The 18924-nt window shown below is 37.0% G+C and overlaps 1 protein-coding gene across 1 annotated transcript in view; it reads right to left on the bottom strand.

The window, feature by feature from the left end:
* Positions 1 to 18924, bottom strand: part of ipo11 (importin 11) — a 119321-nt gene that overhangs the window by 17456 nt on the left and 82941 nt on the right. The window contains exons 23-29 of the mRNA XM_005918993.3: positions 16063 to 16142; positions 15856 to 15936; positions 15107 to 15202; positions 14605 to 14718; positions 14018 to 14139; positions 9879 to 9974; positions 8406 to 8490 (exon numbers count right to left, since the gene is read on the bottom strand). Of these exons, the coding sequence (XP_005919055.1) occupies positions 8406 to 8490; positions 9879 to 9974; positions 14018 to 14139; positions 14605 to 14718; positions 15107 to 15202; positions 15856 to 15936; positions 16063 to 16142 (674 nt within the window). The remainder of the gene's footprint in view (positions 1 to 8405; positions 8491 to 9878; positions 9975 to 14017; positions 14140 to 14604; positions 14719 to 15106; positions 15203 to 15855; positions 15937 to 16062; positions 16143 to 18924) is intronic.

Here is an 18924-nt window from a genome sequence, read left to right as displayed (position 1 = left end):
CAAAGACTGGCAGAGATGTCATAGGGCAAAATCATTCTAATGTTCCCCGTGGTGCATGCATAACATCATAATATCTGGCTTCTCTTTTTAAGAGCACGGTCTTATTAAAATGTTAACATGGAGTAGAGTCATCAGTATGCCAACACTAATGATAACTGTTTAGCACTAGTCTAACAGGGATCTGCGAATCCTTTAAAGTCCTGAATAGCATTACAGATGTAAATCATTCTGTCAGATTTGATCTCTGCTGAGGTTGAAAATTTGTGTATTTATGCTGCAAATGCACGAGGTCAGACCTCTTGATCTAATTAGAGTGATTAAAAAAAGTCTGTTCAGCCCAAATATGATGGCATTTATGTTTGTTTCATGCATCATTTATAAGAAACATTACAGGTAGCTCATGGATGAAAAAATCTCATGTTTTTATCTGCTGTTTTAGCCTCATTAGTCGAGCAGAAGCTTGTGTGGATATCTAAGAAACTGATTTAATGCAAGTCATGGAAATGGAGGTAAACTGCCTTCTGGTTACCTTCCTAATGCTTCTCATTTTCTCTGTGACATTCAGCTGAGTGTCACAATAGAAGACATATCAAATGTTTAAAATAAGACATTTGACTGTTTCACAAAAGATTCATGAAATAGTGAACTAGGTTATGGCAGCAACATGCTGAAAAAAGGCCGGGACAGGGGGTAAAAATAAGTGGTACTAAACAGACACCACTGGAGGAAAATTTTGAAACATTTTGCCACTAATTAGGTTAACTGGCAACAGATCAGTAACAAGATTGTATACATATGGATAGCATCTTAGAAACGCAGTTTTCTTCAGAAGTAAAGATGTGCATTGGTTCACCAATCGGAAAAAGAAAAAAAAAATCTCAACACTGGACGCTCATGATCTTCAGGTCCTCAGCACTCAATTAAAAACAATGAGCCTATGCAGTGATCAAAAAAAATCACTGCATAGGCTAAGAAGAGAAGGAAATCATTGTGTGTGCCAACCGCAAATGCAAGTCAAAGCTCTACCATGCAAAGAATAAGTAATATGTGAAAATGATCCAGAAATGCAGTCATCTCTGACAAAACTGATTAAAAATGCACTGAGGCAAATTGGGAAATTGTTCTGTGGGCAGATGGATCAAAATTTGAAATCCACTGTAGAAAACATGGACGCTGTACTTCTGATGGTATGGGGGCACTATCAGCAACATGTGGTCCGATCCAGATGTCTTGCATATTTCAGCAAGATACTGCTAAACCACATACTGCATGGCTTTGGGGTTGCAGATCAATCTGTATATTTACTTTAACTTACCAATAATAACTTACTCTAGTCAACTATCCAAACAGAACACAATGACAGCATTCCGAGTACTGCCTTACAGACACAATGCAATATTCTGCATATGTCTCGATAAGCCTATTAGCTTTTCTATATCGCTTGCCAATTTAAAAAAAAAAAAAAAAAAAAAAAAACTGCAATCATGTCAACTCCGACTACTCTCATGGACAATAAAGCTGGGAACCGACAGAGATGAAAACTAATTTTGATAACTCTGTATGTCTTAGGCAGTACAAAGGAAAATCTTTATATCTTGTGCTACAAAATAACAGAGAGGTCTGTTATTCAACAAAACCAAATTATGCTGACACCAATGGTCTGCTTGAGAACGGGAGCAATAATAAAGCAAGAATGACAAGTCTTCATTACTAATGCTTTGTGTGACTCAGAGTGAATTGATAACACACTGAAACTCATTTCCTATAAATATATACCTCTGGAAGACCTTTGGAGGCAAGTTGATTGTTCTTTAAAATGAAATAATGAAAAACTGTTGAATGACAAGATCAATTCAAAGATTCATTGGTAGCTCATCAAAGCTTTAAATAATACTTTTGGTTAACTCTGAGAAATGAAAACCTGTAATGTGAATTTTAAATGCACCAACTTTCTTAATTTATCATCTTAATAACTCAAGCATGTTTAATTAAATTTCTATTTAAGGAGCCAAATTAGTTACTTGGCTAATCTACACAAAATAAGAAAACGTTCAATATTAATAAGTATTCTCTTGAAAAACTGTTTTATATTCATTTTGAGCAATACCAACCACAGTGCAACAATGTGATAGGAATATTTTTTCCTTATCTACGATTTTAAACCACGCTGGACAATATGTCAAACTCCATACACTTTAAAATTGGCAGACTTTAGCTAATTCAATTTTTCGCCTATTTTGTCAAACATAACAAAACAAAACAAAAAACAAACACCAACTACATTTTCTCAAAAATGGCAATTTGAAAAAATAAGTAAAGAAAGAAAGAAAGAAGCCTGTATGCCAACTTGCTGTCCCACATCTGAGTATAACAAACTGGCATTGGCTAAATCTGAAGGTGTTTTTTGTAAAGCAAAATCCTTTGTTTTGGTACAAGGATGCAATGAATGCTTCTTACCTAAATACAATATATACAATTTTATTTCTATTTATGAATGTAATTGCATTTGTGTAACAACATTCAGGTAGAGCTGCAGTCAAACTTCTGCTGGCCCGAGATTGACTGTAGCATTGTCACATTTCACATTCATAGAACAACTTTGAAAATAATTGTTATATCACTATCATTTTTACCAAACCCTTCCAATACCAACTCCAGAATAACGCGGTACTGAAGATCAACTCATTAGCCTAATAGCCTGGAACAAAAATCTCATCAGTTACATATCTTGAGCAAATGCTATAAATGACTAAACCAAGCATTCTGTTCAAATAAATCGAAATTACATTAAACAAAACATTTGCTGTACTCCTCAGTAAAGCACACCACATGAGACTTCGAAAATGAACCTGGGATGCTACAACGCAGCTGTCATATAATTACCCATATGCGTAATGATATGTGGAGTCCAATTCCAAGAGCTGATGTCCAACATCAATTTGGACATCAGGGGTCTGTTACAAATGGGGGGGGGGGGGGGGATGCGGAAAACATGCGCAGGGACTATGCAACATGTAATCTGTTCAATTTGTGGTTAGTGATTTGTTGTTTTTGTTTTTTTTGTTGTGTGTGTGTGTGTGTGTGTGTGTGTGTGTGTGTGTGTGTGTGTGTACACATATTTAAATTAAATAGAGTAAACAATAAATAAAATATATAAAACTTCGCCAACTTTTCTTTTAGTAATGTTATGTGTGTAGTATCCCAGATTCTCTAACTCTGTGCTTTCCCTATAACAAGTCCTATTTAATTGTACTGTAACTGGGTCACAATTTTTTTGGCAAATCATGTAGTCTGAAAAAAACAAAAGAAACAAAAACAAAAACAAAGAAAAAGAAAAATATGAATAAAGTAGCAAACAGAGCATTTCCTTACGTCCCTTGTCCATTTCTCGAGGTCAGAGCTATTTTGGCAGTAGGAGAGGAAGCTACACAAATTAATGTTGCGGCTCATTAGTGTACACATTCCTTCCTTAGCAATTACTATTGATTTGCCCTTGAGAAAGGTACCTGCCTACAACACACACTATTACAAATAGTACAAGGGTTGCTTATTTAAGCAGTCCATAAAGATGGAAATTAAACCTTGTGGTATTTTGCTATGTAAATAGGTATTGAATTTTTTTTTTCCAGTTCTATGGTCCAAACACTACAATGGAGGCAAATGGAATTTTATTTGCATTGCTCAAAGTATTCAATCGAGTGTGACCTTCCTGGATCACTATTCAGTGACTAGGTTTGGAAAACAGCCAGCTCACTATATACCTACTTATTTCTGAAGATTTGTTTGCAAGAGGGCAGACGTATTTTTTACTTTTATGTTGTAGTTCAATCAGTAATTGGCATTTACTTACATAAATGCAGCACAATAACCTTTATGTGTGCTGTGCACATACATTAGCGTGGTGTAGTTTAAAAAAAAAAAAAAAAGACGAGAGAGAGTAATTGGGCTCAAGTGTGTGTGTGCCCCCATAACACAACAAACAGAACCCATGTCATTAGTACCCACTGGACTAAGTCTTTGATGTTGCCCATCCTTCTTGTTGTTTGATGGTACTGGCCTTGTAGATGAAGCACAGGAATCAAATAATGCATTATGAACAGAAGCCAATACACAGCAGCAGTTAGCTTAGTCTGGTTGTCTAGAATACTCAGATTTCATGGGCGAACATGTAAGTCCAAGGTTCCATCAGTAAGAGTTGATCTCAATGAAATTTAACTTCGTTGTGTGTTGCAAGTGATCCCAGTTTCCAAAGTGACAGGTCCACTGGGTGAGTTATTAGGCCGATAGGGCTGGAAACAACTATGGATTTTTTCCTTGCCCATCGGGATTTGTTAACATATAGAAAGAAGGCCGGTACACCGCTGATAAATGCAAGATAATGCAAGATATTTAGGTTTGGTAAACATATTGGCTGCCTGACAAAATAAGAGAGTTTAAAATAATTTTTAATGTTTCTCTGGGTTTTTAATGTGAAACGTTTTTATTTTTATATGCATTAAAAAGTCATAAATTAGTAAATGAGTTATACTTTTGATGTAAAAAATACAACGGGTTTAGTTAGTTTTGCTCACTTTGTCAGTACAGGTAATAAATTGGGTCTTCCTGAACTAAATGGCAAGCAATACATTAAGGATCGGTAGAATCAGTAGGAGATGAAGAGATGGCAGGAGCAAGATTTGTTGTTATAGTCTTGTGCATGTGAAAAAAAGAAGAAGGAAGTCAGAATACAAGTGTGTAAATGTGAGGAAGACAGGTGGAAAGGTGAACAAGCAAGGAGTAGATATAGTGAAGACTGATGAGTTTAAATACCTGGAGTCAACCACCCAAAGCAATGCACGGCATATAAGAGGGATGAAGAAGAGAGTGTGGAGTGGGTGGAAACAAGTGTCAGGGGTGATTTGTGACAGAAAGACAGCAACAAGAGTGAAAGAGAAGGTTTGCAAGGCAGCGGTGAGATCTGCTATGATATATGGTTGGAGACAGTGGCAGTAACAAAAAAAAAAAAAAAAACCTGAATCCGTGTTTGGAAGCAGCTAAATGTAATTTGACAAGACAAAACAAAACACCAAACCAATACCTGCAGGCAGATGTTAAATGGCTAACTATACTATAATGTATAAAGACAGATAAATAGCAAAAAGATGTGAGAAGAAACACCATTTAGCAAAAAATAATAGTTACAAAAATGAGATGAGATAACTGTAATGTTCTTTAATTATTCACTCATTTTTTATATTTAATCTTTAGCATTTCCACAATAGTATATTCATTAAATTATTCCTTTTAAGAGACACTGCTGACATTTCCCTTCGTTCGCTAATAGTCATCACCAAGCTCAAGTACTGAAACTTTCACTTTCTATAATGGGCTGACAGGGGCTGGTGTGAAATCAAGGGTCCCCTGCACTGACAGCAATCAGTCCAATCGAGACGCTTCATGATTGTGATTTGCTTCAATGAAGAATGAGGAACCCCTATAAATAGCAAAAATTACAATACGACTGGTCCTGCCATTTACTTCTATACTATCCAGTTTGAATTCTAATCTCACTCTCCATGGGAGATCGATTTAGGTGTGATAGTCCAAGTCAGAAGTCCAATTTTTATTCGCACTCTGCCCCTGTGCGGTGACTACTTTAAAGAAGTACAAAGCTTGACAACATTGCTCAAAGTCTCTTTTTCAGGCACTTTGAAAATTAAGAAAATAAACAGAGTTCTTTTCATCCACATAAAAAGGTAATGACTCAAACATAAGCTCAAAAGTCCAAGGAAAAGAAAAAAGAAAACTAAGAAAGAAACTAAAGTAATTATTTTGTTTAAAGAAAATACTTGTCTATATCTGCTTGAAGAATTACTTAATCTTCCTTCCTGGTAAACAGGACTAATCCTAAGCCAACTCTCATCTCTTTGTATTGTTTCCAAAGAGAGACTGACTTCTTTTTCACTCATTTTCAATCCAGTCTTGTACCTTACCATTTTTATAGAAATATTTTTTTCTTTATTTGTTACTGTGATCACTCAGGTGATCCCAATAACCCCTACTCAACACTGTTTTTGAATTATTCAAGCACAAAAAGGCGCCTAACAATTGGATGAACCAGCGTTGTCTCTAAACAATTTTAGATTGTATCACTAGCCTCAAAAACCACGTTTGTTCCCATTTCTTTAGATTAATCTATAAAAATGCTAAACATATGAATTTGACAGTCATCAAATAATTCTTTTTCACCAACAGAGTAATTCTCAAAGAACTGTTGGCTGAAAACTTCTATTTTAGCATGGTGTGCAGTTTGTATCTAGGAAAATTAAGGAAACTGGACAAGTGGAGAATAAAAGATGAAGTGGCAGACCTAAAAAAACTATAGTTTTTATCTGAAGTTTTTATCAGTATCTGAAGAAGAAACCAGATAATATACAGAATGAAAAATCTAGCAAAACAGGAGAGTTCAGGCTGTGTTGAATAAATGTGTTCATACCAAATATCAACTTTTAAGCGCGTTAGAATTGCTACAATAGAAGTCTGCTTTTCCCTTATAAACTCCATTTCCATGTCCTGCATAGCTCCACATGTTTAAACAGGTGCAGAACTTTTCGTTTTTCTTAACAGAATAGAGAAATAAGGGATGTTTCAAGACTTTTTCACTATACTGCAAGAAACACTAGAAAATGTGTCAGTGGTTTAACAAAACAGAACTCATTCTGCATTATATATTTTCCTGTAATTAACTGACAGCCACTGTGATAAATCAACACTCAGTATATGGTATTGGAAATCAAATTTATCTGCAAAGGTTTTCTATGCAAAATGGTCTCAATCAATTTCTTTTAATGTAGTTTATTAAAAAAAAACATTTTATTCAAAAGGGAAAATTCTAAATTAAGGGCTAAATTTAGGAAAACATGACTATCCACACGCCTGCACAGGGTGGCAGGAGGAGAGATTCCACCTCTCTATCGGACTTCAGTTCCAATAAAACATGCATGGAGGTGTGTTCAGATCTATTTGGGCCTGCTTCACCTCCTCCACTACCTCAAGCTTCTTCATCTCTAGAGATGTGACATTTCATGTCTTAAGTGCCAATATCCAGGGCTTCTACCCGTACCTGCACGGCACTGTTTATGCGGCACTGACCCAGACAAACCCCTATGCTACCCAGTGATGCAGATGGCAGACATATGAAGCAGCTTCTGATGAAAGCTGGAAAAAATAAATTCACTCAGAAGTGGACCTGAAACATAATCAAGCCACATGGAGATAACGATTTTAAATTTCAGCAAAAAAATTATGGTTTTTCACATTAGCTGATCACTGATTTTCAATGTCAACTGATGAAAAAGAACATGAGAGAGAAAACAATGTAAAAAAAAATAAAAATAAAAATAAAAATAAAATAATAATAATAATGATACCTGTGTCTCACAAGATCTTTGAGACCAGCAGAAAAATATAGACATTTATGCACATTTTTGTTCCATACAGATGCAGACACAGTTGCTAAAAAGTGTCACTAGTCTCCTTTCTCATCAACTTATGCCTCACATAGAAAAGTCCATCATGCAGGCACTCCCATTGCTTGCACACATGTATTCATGCACGTCTCCAAGCACACACACTCGCAAACATTAAAAAGCAGAGAGAGGTGCGACTTTAAGTCTTCTCTCCTCTCTTCCCTGGAGCAAAAAGTCAGGGTCTGGGCTGAGGTGATAAGTGCACTGGGATGCTGCCAAGCAAATAGCACGCACACACATGCAAAGAAAAGTAAAACAAGAATATAAATATAGCTGTATTTACTCAAACACAAATAAAATCCCATTTGTACAAAAAAAATGTAATTTTGCCTAAGCACACATTTAGAGAAGACCACTGATACCAACAATATAGCTAAACAATAGTGTGAATGAATGAAGCGATTCGTGAACTTTCACAGTGTAAAGTGGTACAGGAAGCATCCTCAGAGGATGCATGCTCATACATACATGCACCACTTAATTGGTGTACATCTCCCACCTAGGGGCCACATATGGGTACTCACTGACATTCATGCTTATCTAAAGACTTGCAGGAGGCTTTGAGCTTGCTTTGAACTGCTGTCTGACAACATACTACATAAAGTGACCGTTTTCCTTTTCGCTGCCTGGAATGAACCCTTTATGCTCTTCTCTGCATCTACTGTATGAGTTCCAGAGTGGCATAAACTATCACAAGAACAGATGGGTTTTTTTAAATTCACGGGACACAGAAAGACACTCTGATAAACAGAAAATTAAACTCAAAACAATAAGAAATAAATTCATTATTAAAGTTATTTGTCTATTATCCAGTAATGGAAATGAAACAAGAGAAAAACTGATTTAAAGATTTCAAAATTAGATCTGTACCGTGTATGAATTACACATTTCACTCACCAGTTTCTTCCTCTTGTCCTGCTCAGTTGGTGGCTCCTCATCATCACTCAGCTTGGGCTCTTCAAAATGGCTCATCAGCATGCAGCTGCAAACACAATAATATTCAACTCAATATTAATAACCGCAAATAAACCTACACAGTAGGAGACAATTTCAGAACAGGCAGCATGCATACACAGGCACTCCAAATGCTGAACCCTCTGGCACCCCTTTTTTCCTGAATGCTATTCATATTGGTTCATCTGCATGCAGAGAGAATTACAAGTAAAACCTTTGTGCACAGTATACAGTCTGTGTATGGTCTTTTATTTCCTTTGTCCTTACTTAAGCCTTATTGTGAGTAGAGATAAGGTGGGGGGGTCCTGAATGTCACACTGTGATTGTGGTGCGTAGCTACTGATAACTCGTGATCAGAAATTTTAACTCTATTCCACCTAAACCAATGACATTCAAAGTGACAAAAATGAATTAACTCCCAATTCTGGGTAGACAAAAATGCAGACTAGTAAATGGTAACTCTTCTGGGCACGTCATTAAAGAAGCTACAGTCAACATCTTGTACTGTTAACACTGAAAAACTGTAGCATGCCAAATTGACTATGTTATTTTACTGAAATTCATTCATGGCCGTAAGGACTTCTCATTTCACACTATGCAAGAACAATTCTGAACCACTCACGAAAACACAGGTCTGTTCGTTTAAAAGTTTACGTAATTCCAAAATAAAAGGGGAATGATTGTATTACTGTTTTCTGTCTCAGCTGACTGCATTTATAAACAGCAAACAACGCTCAGAGGAATATGTTCATCTACAAATATATTACTGCTCGTGTCACACCCAACAGGGACCCAAAACGATTCAACATATCACTGGCAAACAAACGCATACAGTAGACTTTGCTCCCAGCTTTTCAGTTCATTTCACACCATTAGATCTTAGTATGGTGCTGAGCATCTTTCACAGCAGTGAATAGGTGTCTATGTTTGGTGAACATCTGCTAAGAAACTGCTGAGAAAGAGACCAAAAATATTGAAATATGTAGAGGAGGTTCAAAGTGTAAGGAGCGCTGTACTCAGTAACTTTTCCCACAGTGAGAAAGTGATGGTAACTCAGACACGGGCATTACTGTGAGGCTTTATCAAGGTGCAAATACAACCAAGTCAATCTCTCATTTGCTTTCCTTGTTTTCCCTGTAGTGAGCCGCTGCCCCCATGAAATTAATTTTTATCTCAAAATATTTCTTCTGAGGTTTGCATTTGATAAATTCCAACTTCAGCATCGCATCTGCATTTGTAGTGCTTCAAGCACTTTTGGGCGTCTTCATTCATTATGCATGAGTTTTGTCAAAATTACAAACTCCATTCATTTGTGAAAAAAATGATGGGAAGGTTTGGACTGTATAATTTCCATGTTTATAAGCACAGTTTTTTTCTGCTCTTCATTTGTCAGGGGAAAAAAATATGAATACTTACTCTTTGAAAGTGCCCGTTTCAGGATCTTCTGTCATTACATCATGTAATGCCTCAACACAAATGTTGACGATGCCACAGAACTTGTCCTGAATCACGCTGATAACAGAGAACAAAGCTTCATTACTCATGCTGATCTCACCATCGCTTTTGACATCATCGGTACATTTTCACTGGAAAAAAAATGGGACAGTGTTATTTTGCTTTTACTTTATTAGTTACACAACAAAGCCTTATCATGTTGTCCACACAGTTCTCCAGAGGAAACAATTTTTTCACATTATATGCATTTCATATGGGCAAAATTCATAGTAATTCTATCTTACAATAAAAACTAGCCCAGTTGCTACTTCTAGATAAGACTATCTATCAACTATCCTATCTGATTATTGGTTCACAGTTATCACTTATATCACTATGTCTGTATTTCTACATTAAAAAAGATATATTGTATCATAACAGCCATTTGAAGAGCCTCTAGTTGAACTACTCCGTTCCTAAAACTAGCAATTAAACTCCAGAGTTTAAAACCCCTTTACATATAAAGCATTTAGAGACCAATCACACAACTACTACATGACTCCAACAGAAAATTTTATATCTCATGAGTTCACACTTGCTTGTAGTTCCTTAGTTTCCAAAAGAACAATTCACTACCATGTACCCAAGACACTGTAAGATTAGGCCTAAACTCTCAAGTCTCATATAATTTAGCATGGTTTGCTGAAACAGCTTCTTCCTGACTCACTTCACTCTTAATGCACTCATAAGCCATTATCGATTTAACACTCATTAACTGTGTCTTCTCTTTCAGTTTGTGTTTTTTTCACTCTGTTGTCATTTGTTGCCTGCCATTCTGCAGATATATCTGGCTGCAGAGGTGTATTTTCCCAGTCCTCACTTACCAGCCCAGCCAACCTGTCAACAGCCTGTCGTATTGTTTCTCCTATTTCTACACTTTTCACTTTAAAATCACCCCAGTCGGTTGTAACAAATGAGAGTCCTCCCAGAGCCTGGTTCTCTTGGAGCTTTACTTCTGTTAAAAGGGAATGATTACTCCCGACTTTTAGAAAGTGTTTACTTAAAGTGTATCGTCTTGTTTATCTCTGTAATACTGTTAGGTCTTGACCCTTCTATCTAAAGTGCCCTGAGATAAGAGACTGGCAATTTGGGCTATATAAATATAACTGACATCAACAACCTTTAAAAATAATATAGTTTATGAAACCCAACCACACAAGCTTGGAGACTTGCCACAGTCACTGGTGAACTATTTGAGTGAGTCTCAGTGGTTAGTGGTAGTAGACAGAATATACTTGGGGTTTTTTTCTCCCCTACATCAACAAGAATGAGAAAACAGGGAAGGAAGTGTTAGTGTGAGTGAGTATAGGCACTGATACATCAACTGTTCCTTCTTCTGTCAGTTCATATTCTCAGCCAGGTAGACCCAAGGCAATGCTACATAAAGTTCACTAAGCATTAGGACAAGCCATAACCTGGAAAATCAGAATGAAAGAAGTATACACAGATGTGTCCCTTATTTTGTAAGTGTGGCAATTTTACACATACACATGGTACCAAATCAGACTAAATATTGATATCAGTGCTAAATAATCTGAAATGTGCTCAATTACCTAGTCACCATAATATTAATTAGGAAATAAAGATTACTGGCCTGATGGTTTAGGCAACTCTCGCACACACACAAAATCATATCTAGCAGTGGCTCTACAGTTGATCCTTTTGGTAAAATATACCTACCAATATCCTGGGAGGGTAAAATAAAATCACTAAACATATGTGCCCCTGCTTATGAATAACAGTCTTAAATTGGTGGCCATGGCAACAACTGGAAATAGGCTTTGCCTTTAAGATCATTTTAACATGTCTGTCAATTCTAATTCTATCAACCAAAAACAACTCCCAAGTGAAAAACTAATAGCTGATTAGTGGTGCTGCTCAGTGCCTGTCATTTAAATCACCCTTAAGTGAAAAACTTCACAGTGATTACATGATGGCTTGCATGCCAAAACAAACTATTTACAAACTAGTTCGCAGAGATCTTTGAGAAGTAGTCACTACTCTGTCACAGTAAATCCCATTCACTTTTCTTTCCCCTAGTGATTTCTTTTTTGTAAATCATATATAACATATTACATATATAACACCAGCCATGTTATTAGGTATCCTTTGCTAGTGCTGGGTTCAACACCTTTTGCCTTTCTCAGAACTGCTTAAATTCTTTGTAGCATAGATTAACTAAGGTGCTTATAAACATTCCTCAGAGATTTTGGGCCATAGAGAGATGACAGCATCAGAGAGTCGCTACAGACTTGTTGGCTGACTATCCATGATGCAAATGTCCTGTTTCACCGCTTCCCATTGAGATCTTTGAGTTTCCCAAGAAAACATCCCCCAAACCATTATATTACCGCTAGCATCTTCAACTGTTGATCCATGGCAGGCCAGAACCAGGTTTTTAAAATTCTGACTGTCCCATCTGAATGTTACAGTAGAAATTAAGACTCATCAGACCAGGCAACTTTCCTCCGGTCTCAAAATTTGATGAACTGCAATCTGTATTCTCAGTTTCCCGTTCCAAACTGATAGGAGCAGTGTCTTTTGTGGTCTTCTGCTGCTCTTGCCTGTAATAAGTGGTTGCTTGAGTCATTGTTGCCTTCCTATCAACTCGAAGCAGTTTGGCCATTCTCTTCTGACCTCTTGCATCAACAAGGCATTTGTCACTTGATATTTTCTCTTATTCTCTGAAAAACCCACACATGGTTATGTGGGAAAATCCTAGTAGATCAGCAGTTTCTGAAACACTGGGACTAGCCTATCTGGCATAAAAAGTCACTTAAAGTTAGGGGAAAAGCTGCAAAATTGGCTAATTTTTTTTTTTTTTTTAAAAGGAACTTCACCATAAATTCCATTTTGGAACCAATGAGTAAAGCTACAAAGCCTAAGTACCAAAAACTGTAGTACCCTGAATGGTATGGAGAGAAATTTGACTGCAAAATGCTGCAAAGGTATCCGATATGATCCACTAGTGTAAACCAAGATTTGTGAGCTAAACTTAATGAGTTGTGAGTAAATGATTAGTATTTATTCAGCTTTATGATGTACGTATTTGCAAAACAGTTTTACGTGTGGTCAGATTGCTTCATATTTGTGCTTGGATTGAACCGCATGCTTGTGAGTCCTCGTAAGTTACATACAAATCATTGAACACAACAGTAAATCTTAGTTTATGCTTGTGGATCTTATCGTACGCATTTGCAACATCTTTGAGGCAAATTTCTATCCAAAGAATGGCCTATTGAGGCCTGCTCCAAAAGCAAGTAAATCTCTACAGGCTTTCATATGAAAATGCTCAACGTTACATCTGGGGGGGGGGGGAAATTAAGGTGGCAGCTTAATAGAAAAAAACAAAAACAATTTTAAAAAAAAAGACGGCTTGCACATATTAACATGTATCATTACCATCATCCTTCTGTCAGTACGGCACAGAAAATGTTCAAGTTCAATGTAAGAGGGCTGGTACTCTGTGTCTGTAAGCACGTATCCATGTATTTATCTCTTCATTTATCATAGCGAGAGGTGTTGCCCAGAAAGTGTTTACGGTCGGGACAATAATCCACCAGAAGAAGAGAGACATAAACAAATGTGTTTCATGCTTTGGCTAAAGGATGATGAATTACAGATTTAAGTAACATCGCTTACTATATCTTGTGACATTAAGTCTTAAAAAGAGATGGAAAGTCGTTTCATTTCTGACAATATATTCTCGCCCCCATATGCAAGTCTGAAAACCCAGCTGTCTGCATTGGCCTGTATAAGGTGTGTATATCAGTATCCGCATTTGTGCTGCTCGGCTGACATATAATTGGCACCCAGAGTGTTAAAGCAGGCGCCCGTTAAGCTGTTGTGCTGTTCTGCATTTTATGGCTGTAAGGAGAAATATATACAGGATAATTTCACCACCTATATCCGTAATGATGAACAAGAGTCTACTAAATAATTTTCCAAGAACATCATTACTTTCCCCCTGTTGTGCCCTAAAGTCAGCTATGCAGTTCAATCCACTTTTCATGAGCTTAAAGCAAAATCAACACAGAAAAGAATTCAAAAATGATTCTCACCTGTTGTCAGAAGGCAGGAGGGAAAGCAGAGCCAGCGACGACAGCTTCCTCCTCTCAGGCTGAGTGATGTTGTCCATTCGGTCAACCCACATCTCTATAACATTGCCCAACAACTGGTCCATCTGATGAGCGGAGAAAAGGAGGAAGAGAAATAAGGAGGACAGAAAAAAGGGTTATTTAAAAAAAATTAAAAAAAAAAAAAAAAGAGCAGCAGCAATTTGTACGGAGATGCGTCTCAACCTTCACTATATTTTTGATTAAACTTCCTGTCTTGTCCTCTGTGGTGAGAAAAAACGAGCATGGTATGATGAGAGACAACTTAGAGAGGAACATCTTTGCATTTATTTAGATTAAGGCTGCAATCTCAGAACTAGGCACAATTAATTTCTTTGCTCAGAGTTTCACAGTAGAGGACGACAACATTTTAGGGCTTGAAAATGTTACCATTTGCAATTCCTTGGCTCATTACTTTCAGCCTCGTTCACACTGATTCCCTTTTAACAGGCACTTTGCATTTATGTCTCCCACAGACATTCATCGAGTCTGTGCTGAGGAGAGAGAAATGAAGGGCAGACATCAAACCTCACCTCCTGGTTATACTCAGAAGCCATTTGACTTAGCAAAGACGAGAAAAAACTGAAGTTCTGGAGCAGGACACGACCCATGATGCCCAGGTAGGTGGACATCACCACGGGATATCTCTGTAGATCATAGACACGCAATCATGCATACAGATGATGAAAAATAACCACGCATAAATGGTTTTACATAAAACACGAGTCATTAAGCTTGATAAGAGGGAAAAGATGGACCCACTGACACAGCAGAATCCTGTGAATGTGTAACCTTTAACTGAGCTGACTTATCAGTAATTGCCACTATACAGTCTTTGAAGAATTCATTTCAAGTGACAGTAAAGGACAAATTAGAAGAAGGGCCGGGACTATTAACACTTAAGAAAGAACTGAAACCTTAAAAGACAAATTTAAGGTTAAATATGTGGTGAATAATGAAAAACATATTTTTACAGGTTCCTCCTTTTACACAGTTCCAGCGTAGATTCGAGCAAGATGCAAAGGTAAAACTCACCTCACCATCCACAATACCTCTGAAGACAGCTGGCAGCAGGGGCTGAAACATGTGGGCTCCCAGCATGGGGCTAACCTTTAAAGCTATCTCTACCACCTGCAGGGACACAGGGCGAGGAAGGATGAAGGGCGACCCTCAGAGGGTGGAGTAAGCAAAAGGAGCAGAGAGAAACTGACAGGAAAATCTCAGGAGGAAGCCAGAAAAGGAGCACAAAGGGTCAGCCACATAAAAATGTAAAGAAACTTCTGTCGTTATGGGAAAATCCCTCTTTTTATAGATGGTACAGTACACGAAAGACGCAGCGTTTTTACATTTTGTATTACTTTCCCAAGAAAACTAAATGCTGCTTCTTGTATTCATAATCAAAGACGGTGATGCTGCAGGTAAGAGGGTCTAGAGTGAGCCGTTTGATATTCCTTATGTGCCATTTCTCAAATTCTTTTATTAGTAATGAAAAAGTCATAGCTCCTCTTGCATTATAATGGGGTGTCAGTTAATAAGCAGCAGTGCTTGCGCAGTTTGTGTGTGTAAATGTTTATGTGTCTCCTTTTACTGGATATAATGGTGCTTTCAGCGCACCTGCTCTTCAGTGGCCACACAGGCACAACAACCTCTCACAGTGGCTGAACTCAAAAGCAATGAAAAATAAATCCAGACAATAAAAGAGAACGAGACACAATCAGCTGTGATTTTGGAAAAACAACATCTACGTGACTTGGCTTTTTGTGAGAGGGGAGGAATGGGAGTACCTTGAGCACCTGCACCCGCCCTTCATTTGTGATGTCTTTCAGCAGGTCACAAAACGATCGACACAAGGATTCTGCGTAGTTCTGGGGAGGGAATAATCGGGGTAGATGGTTCAGTTCTGTAAAAACTTATGCAGATCAGCATGCCAACATGTATTATGACAATATAAGAGTTATGTGAAGTCCAAGTGTTCTTTTGTTGTGTCTCACCTGCAGAAACTCTGTAGCTGACAAATATATGTAGCCATTAACAATGTGGAAGCAGGTACGCAGGTTCTCAGAGCTCAGCTCTAAAACAGAAATGTAAATGTTGCACTTTACAAATTGGACAACAGGTAATTTTTGGAGCATTGCATAACAAACAGAGGGATCAAAGACACTGCGAGAATATGGTTTTTGTTTCTAAATAATCTGAGGTGATACTGCTGAGTGAGACTCTTAATTCAGTTCAGTTTTATTTATATAGCACCAAATAACAGATGCCTCAAGGTGTGACTGGCAAAGACCCTACAATAGCACAATATTTGCTGTGGTTTTCTCTATATTGTGGGGTCTTACAGTATAAAGCAATATAAAGCACTCTGAGGTGACCATTTTTGTGATTTGGTGCTAACAGAATTTTTGTGTATCTGTGTGCATGTTTAAGTAACTATGTTTCTCTGTAAAGTAACATCTGGCAATAGCAAAGAAGCAAAGCATTCAGCCATCTCAGGTATAATAGTAAAAAAAAAAATCATAATTATAAAAATTAAATTAAAAAACAGCTTTATAATAATACAATTAATCTAATTTATTATTTTAGAATAATTTAAATTTCTATAAATAAATGTGCTGTAGCCCATGCCCCCACTTTAGACTCAAATCTGCTTGCTGCAAGTATCACTGGAACAACAAGTGGGATTGCTGCAGTCAGCTTTCAGCGAGCTACCCAATTCAAGCAGTGTATTAACAGTTCATTTTATTTTGACTTCTGTAGCTTTATTGTAGATTTTTGCTGATTAAAACAAAATGTAGCTGCTTCCATTCAACATTAAGTTCGCTTTTCTTAATGTTGAAGCTTGCTGAATAGGTGGTTTGAGTAAGGACTCCCGCTAGCTTTTTCCCAGTAAAGTTTGTAATGATGGATACAGTAGCAGGCACTGCTGTTTTAAATACTACAAACACACTTTGTTTCACTACACCTGAGCTAACCAGTTTGGAAATGGCTCTGCATCTTTGCTGTTCACCCTCTTTTTAGACAGACACTGGTTCCATATCACTCACACACATCCCCTCATTAAATTTCTCTTACGGGTCTGTTTTAGTCGCAAACCCTTACAGTAAATGAAGGGTTGAAGCAAAAAAATCTGCTTCTTTGCGATAAAGTTATTTGAGTTACTTGATGAATCGTCTAAGGCGTAGTTTACAAGATGAGACAATAAACTCCTTAGTTATCAATAGCTTTTCTTTGTTAAATTAAGTGCATTTAGTTTAATTTAAGACTGATGAAAACAATTTCAAGGATATCAAGTTATATAAGGTAAGGTAAAGACAAACTGTTCAAACAGAAGTCTTGTACAAAAATAAAGACAATTAATTTATACTAGCAACTTCAAATCAAAATAATAAACCACCAGTGCTATCCCCTCTGCCTCCTAGTACTCACTCCAATGTATCAATTTCAAAATCCTACGTCGCCTTGTTTTCAAGTTCTCGCATTCACAAATTTTGGTTTCCATGCTGCTCGCCCGGCATTGACGACAATACCCCATCAGCCTTTTACGGTTATAAACTGTAACACAGCATTGTTACAGTTTTCCTGTGCAGTATTTCCTAGTACACATACTTAAATATAACGTTGCTTAGGAGGCTGTGATTCCTTGTCCTTTTAAACAAAATCCTACCTTTCTTTTGATTACATCAAAACACCTAAACCTGATGTGTTTACTTGTCAAAGTTTGTCTGCTAGAAGATTATAGTAGAATCTGTGATAAACAATGATAGCGGGCCCACTATGAGCGTGCCTGTTTGTAAAGATGATATTTATGCTAATGCATGCAACATGTTTTCTCCAGCCAACTGTCAGACATAATAAAGTAATGACGATAATATATTCTGCCATCTGTTATCTTCTCAGGTACATTATGTATTCCAGGAGCAATTTAGTCACTGCATCAGCCAAACACAGTATAAGGCTATACTACGCCAAACACATGTAATGAGAATTGATAATGAGTAGGCAATTATTGAATATAACACAAAGGAGACACAGGTTAGTGCAAATTATAAATAAGGAAGGAGCAAACAGAGGAATGTCTAAATAGTCAAAATAACTATTTTAATATGTCATTCTGTGTAGAATTGGTACTGGAGGAGAGCATTAAGAGGAAAGAAATGCATTCGTTTGGTCTGCCCAAGTCATAAAAAAAAGAAAAGAAAAGTCAAGGCAACAGATTTCTTAATAGTGAATGAGCAAGGAGACGTCAGTTCATTGAACATTGCGAGCATGGCAGGTCCGCAGACAATGGATAAATGGGTGTGAATGTCCAAGCTTACTTAGAGACTGGATTTACATATTTTGACATGTGACAGTTTTTATGCATATTCTTTTTTAAGTTAAAAATACATATTTTAGTAAATGTGCAGTAACTCTATAGTTACCTCTAACCCAGTAAAAAACAGATATTGTGTTGCTGGTTTCCCAGATATTTCACCAAATGACCGAAAATGCTGGAAGTTTTCCTCTCCTTCAAATTCCATTATGCAGTTATTTAGTAAAGGACACAAAAGAGTTCATTTGATGGAAGCCATTATTTTCATAGCCTAAAAGCGAGCAAAATCAATATTTCAAAAATAAATGTATTCAAATAGATTTAACTTGGACAGAAATTCTTTTGTTGTGTCTAAATCATTTGATTCCCATCAAGGTAACCTGAAAGGAAAGGAAAACATGTGGGTGGCTAATCCATCTCTGTGCTGTCAGTGACACCAATGATTTTATTAAACATTACTGAATCAAATTCAAAAGAAAGCAATACCTCCGCTTTCACAATACCTGCTCCAGCTGCAAATTATAATTTGTGCCAACAAGAC

This window comes from Haplochromis burtoni, unplaced genomic scaffold, assembly GCF_018398535.1.
Source record: "Haplochromis burtoni strain Fernald_Lab_line unplaced genomic scaffold, NCSU_Asbu1 Contig_34, whole genome shotgun sequence".
Lineage (NCBI taxonomy): Eukaryota > Metazoa > Chordata > Actinopteri > Cichliformes > Cichlidae > Haplochromis > Haplochromis burtoni.
The sequence above is the reverse complement of the archived record's forward strand: the minus strand, read 5'-3'. Positions and strand labels throughout refer to the sequence as shown.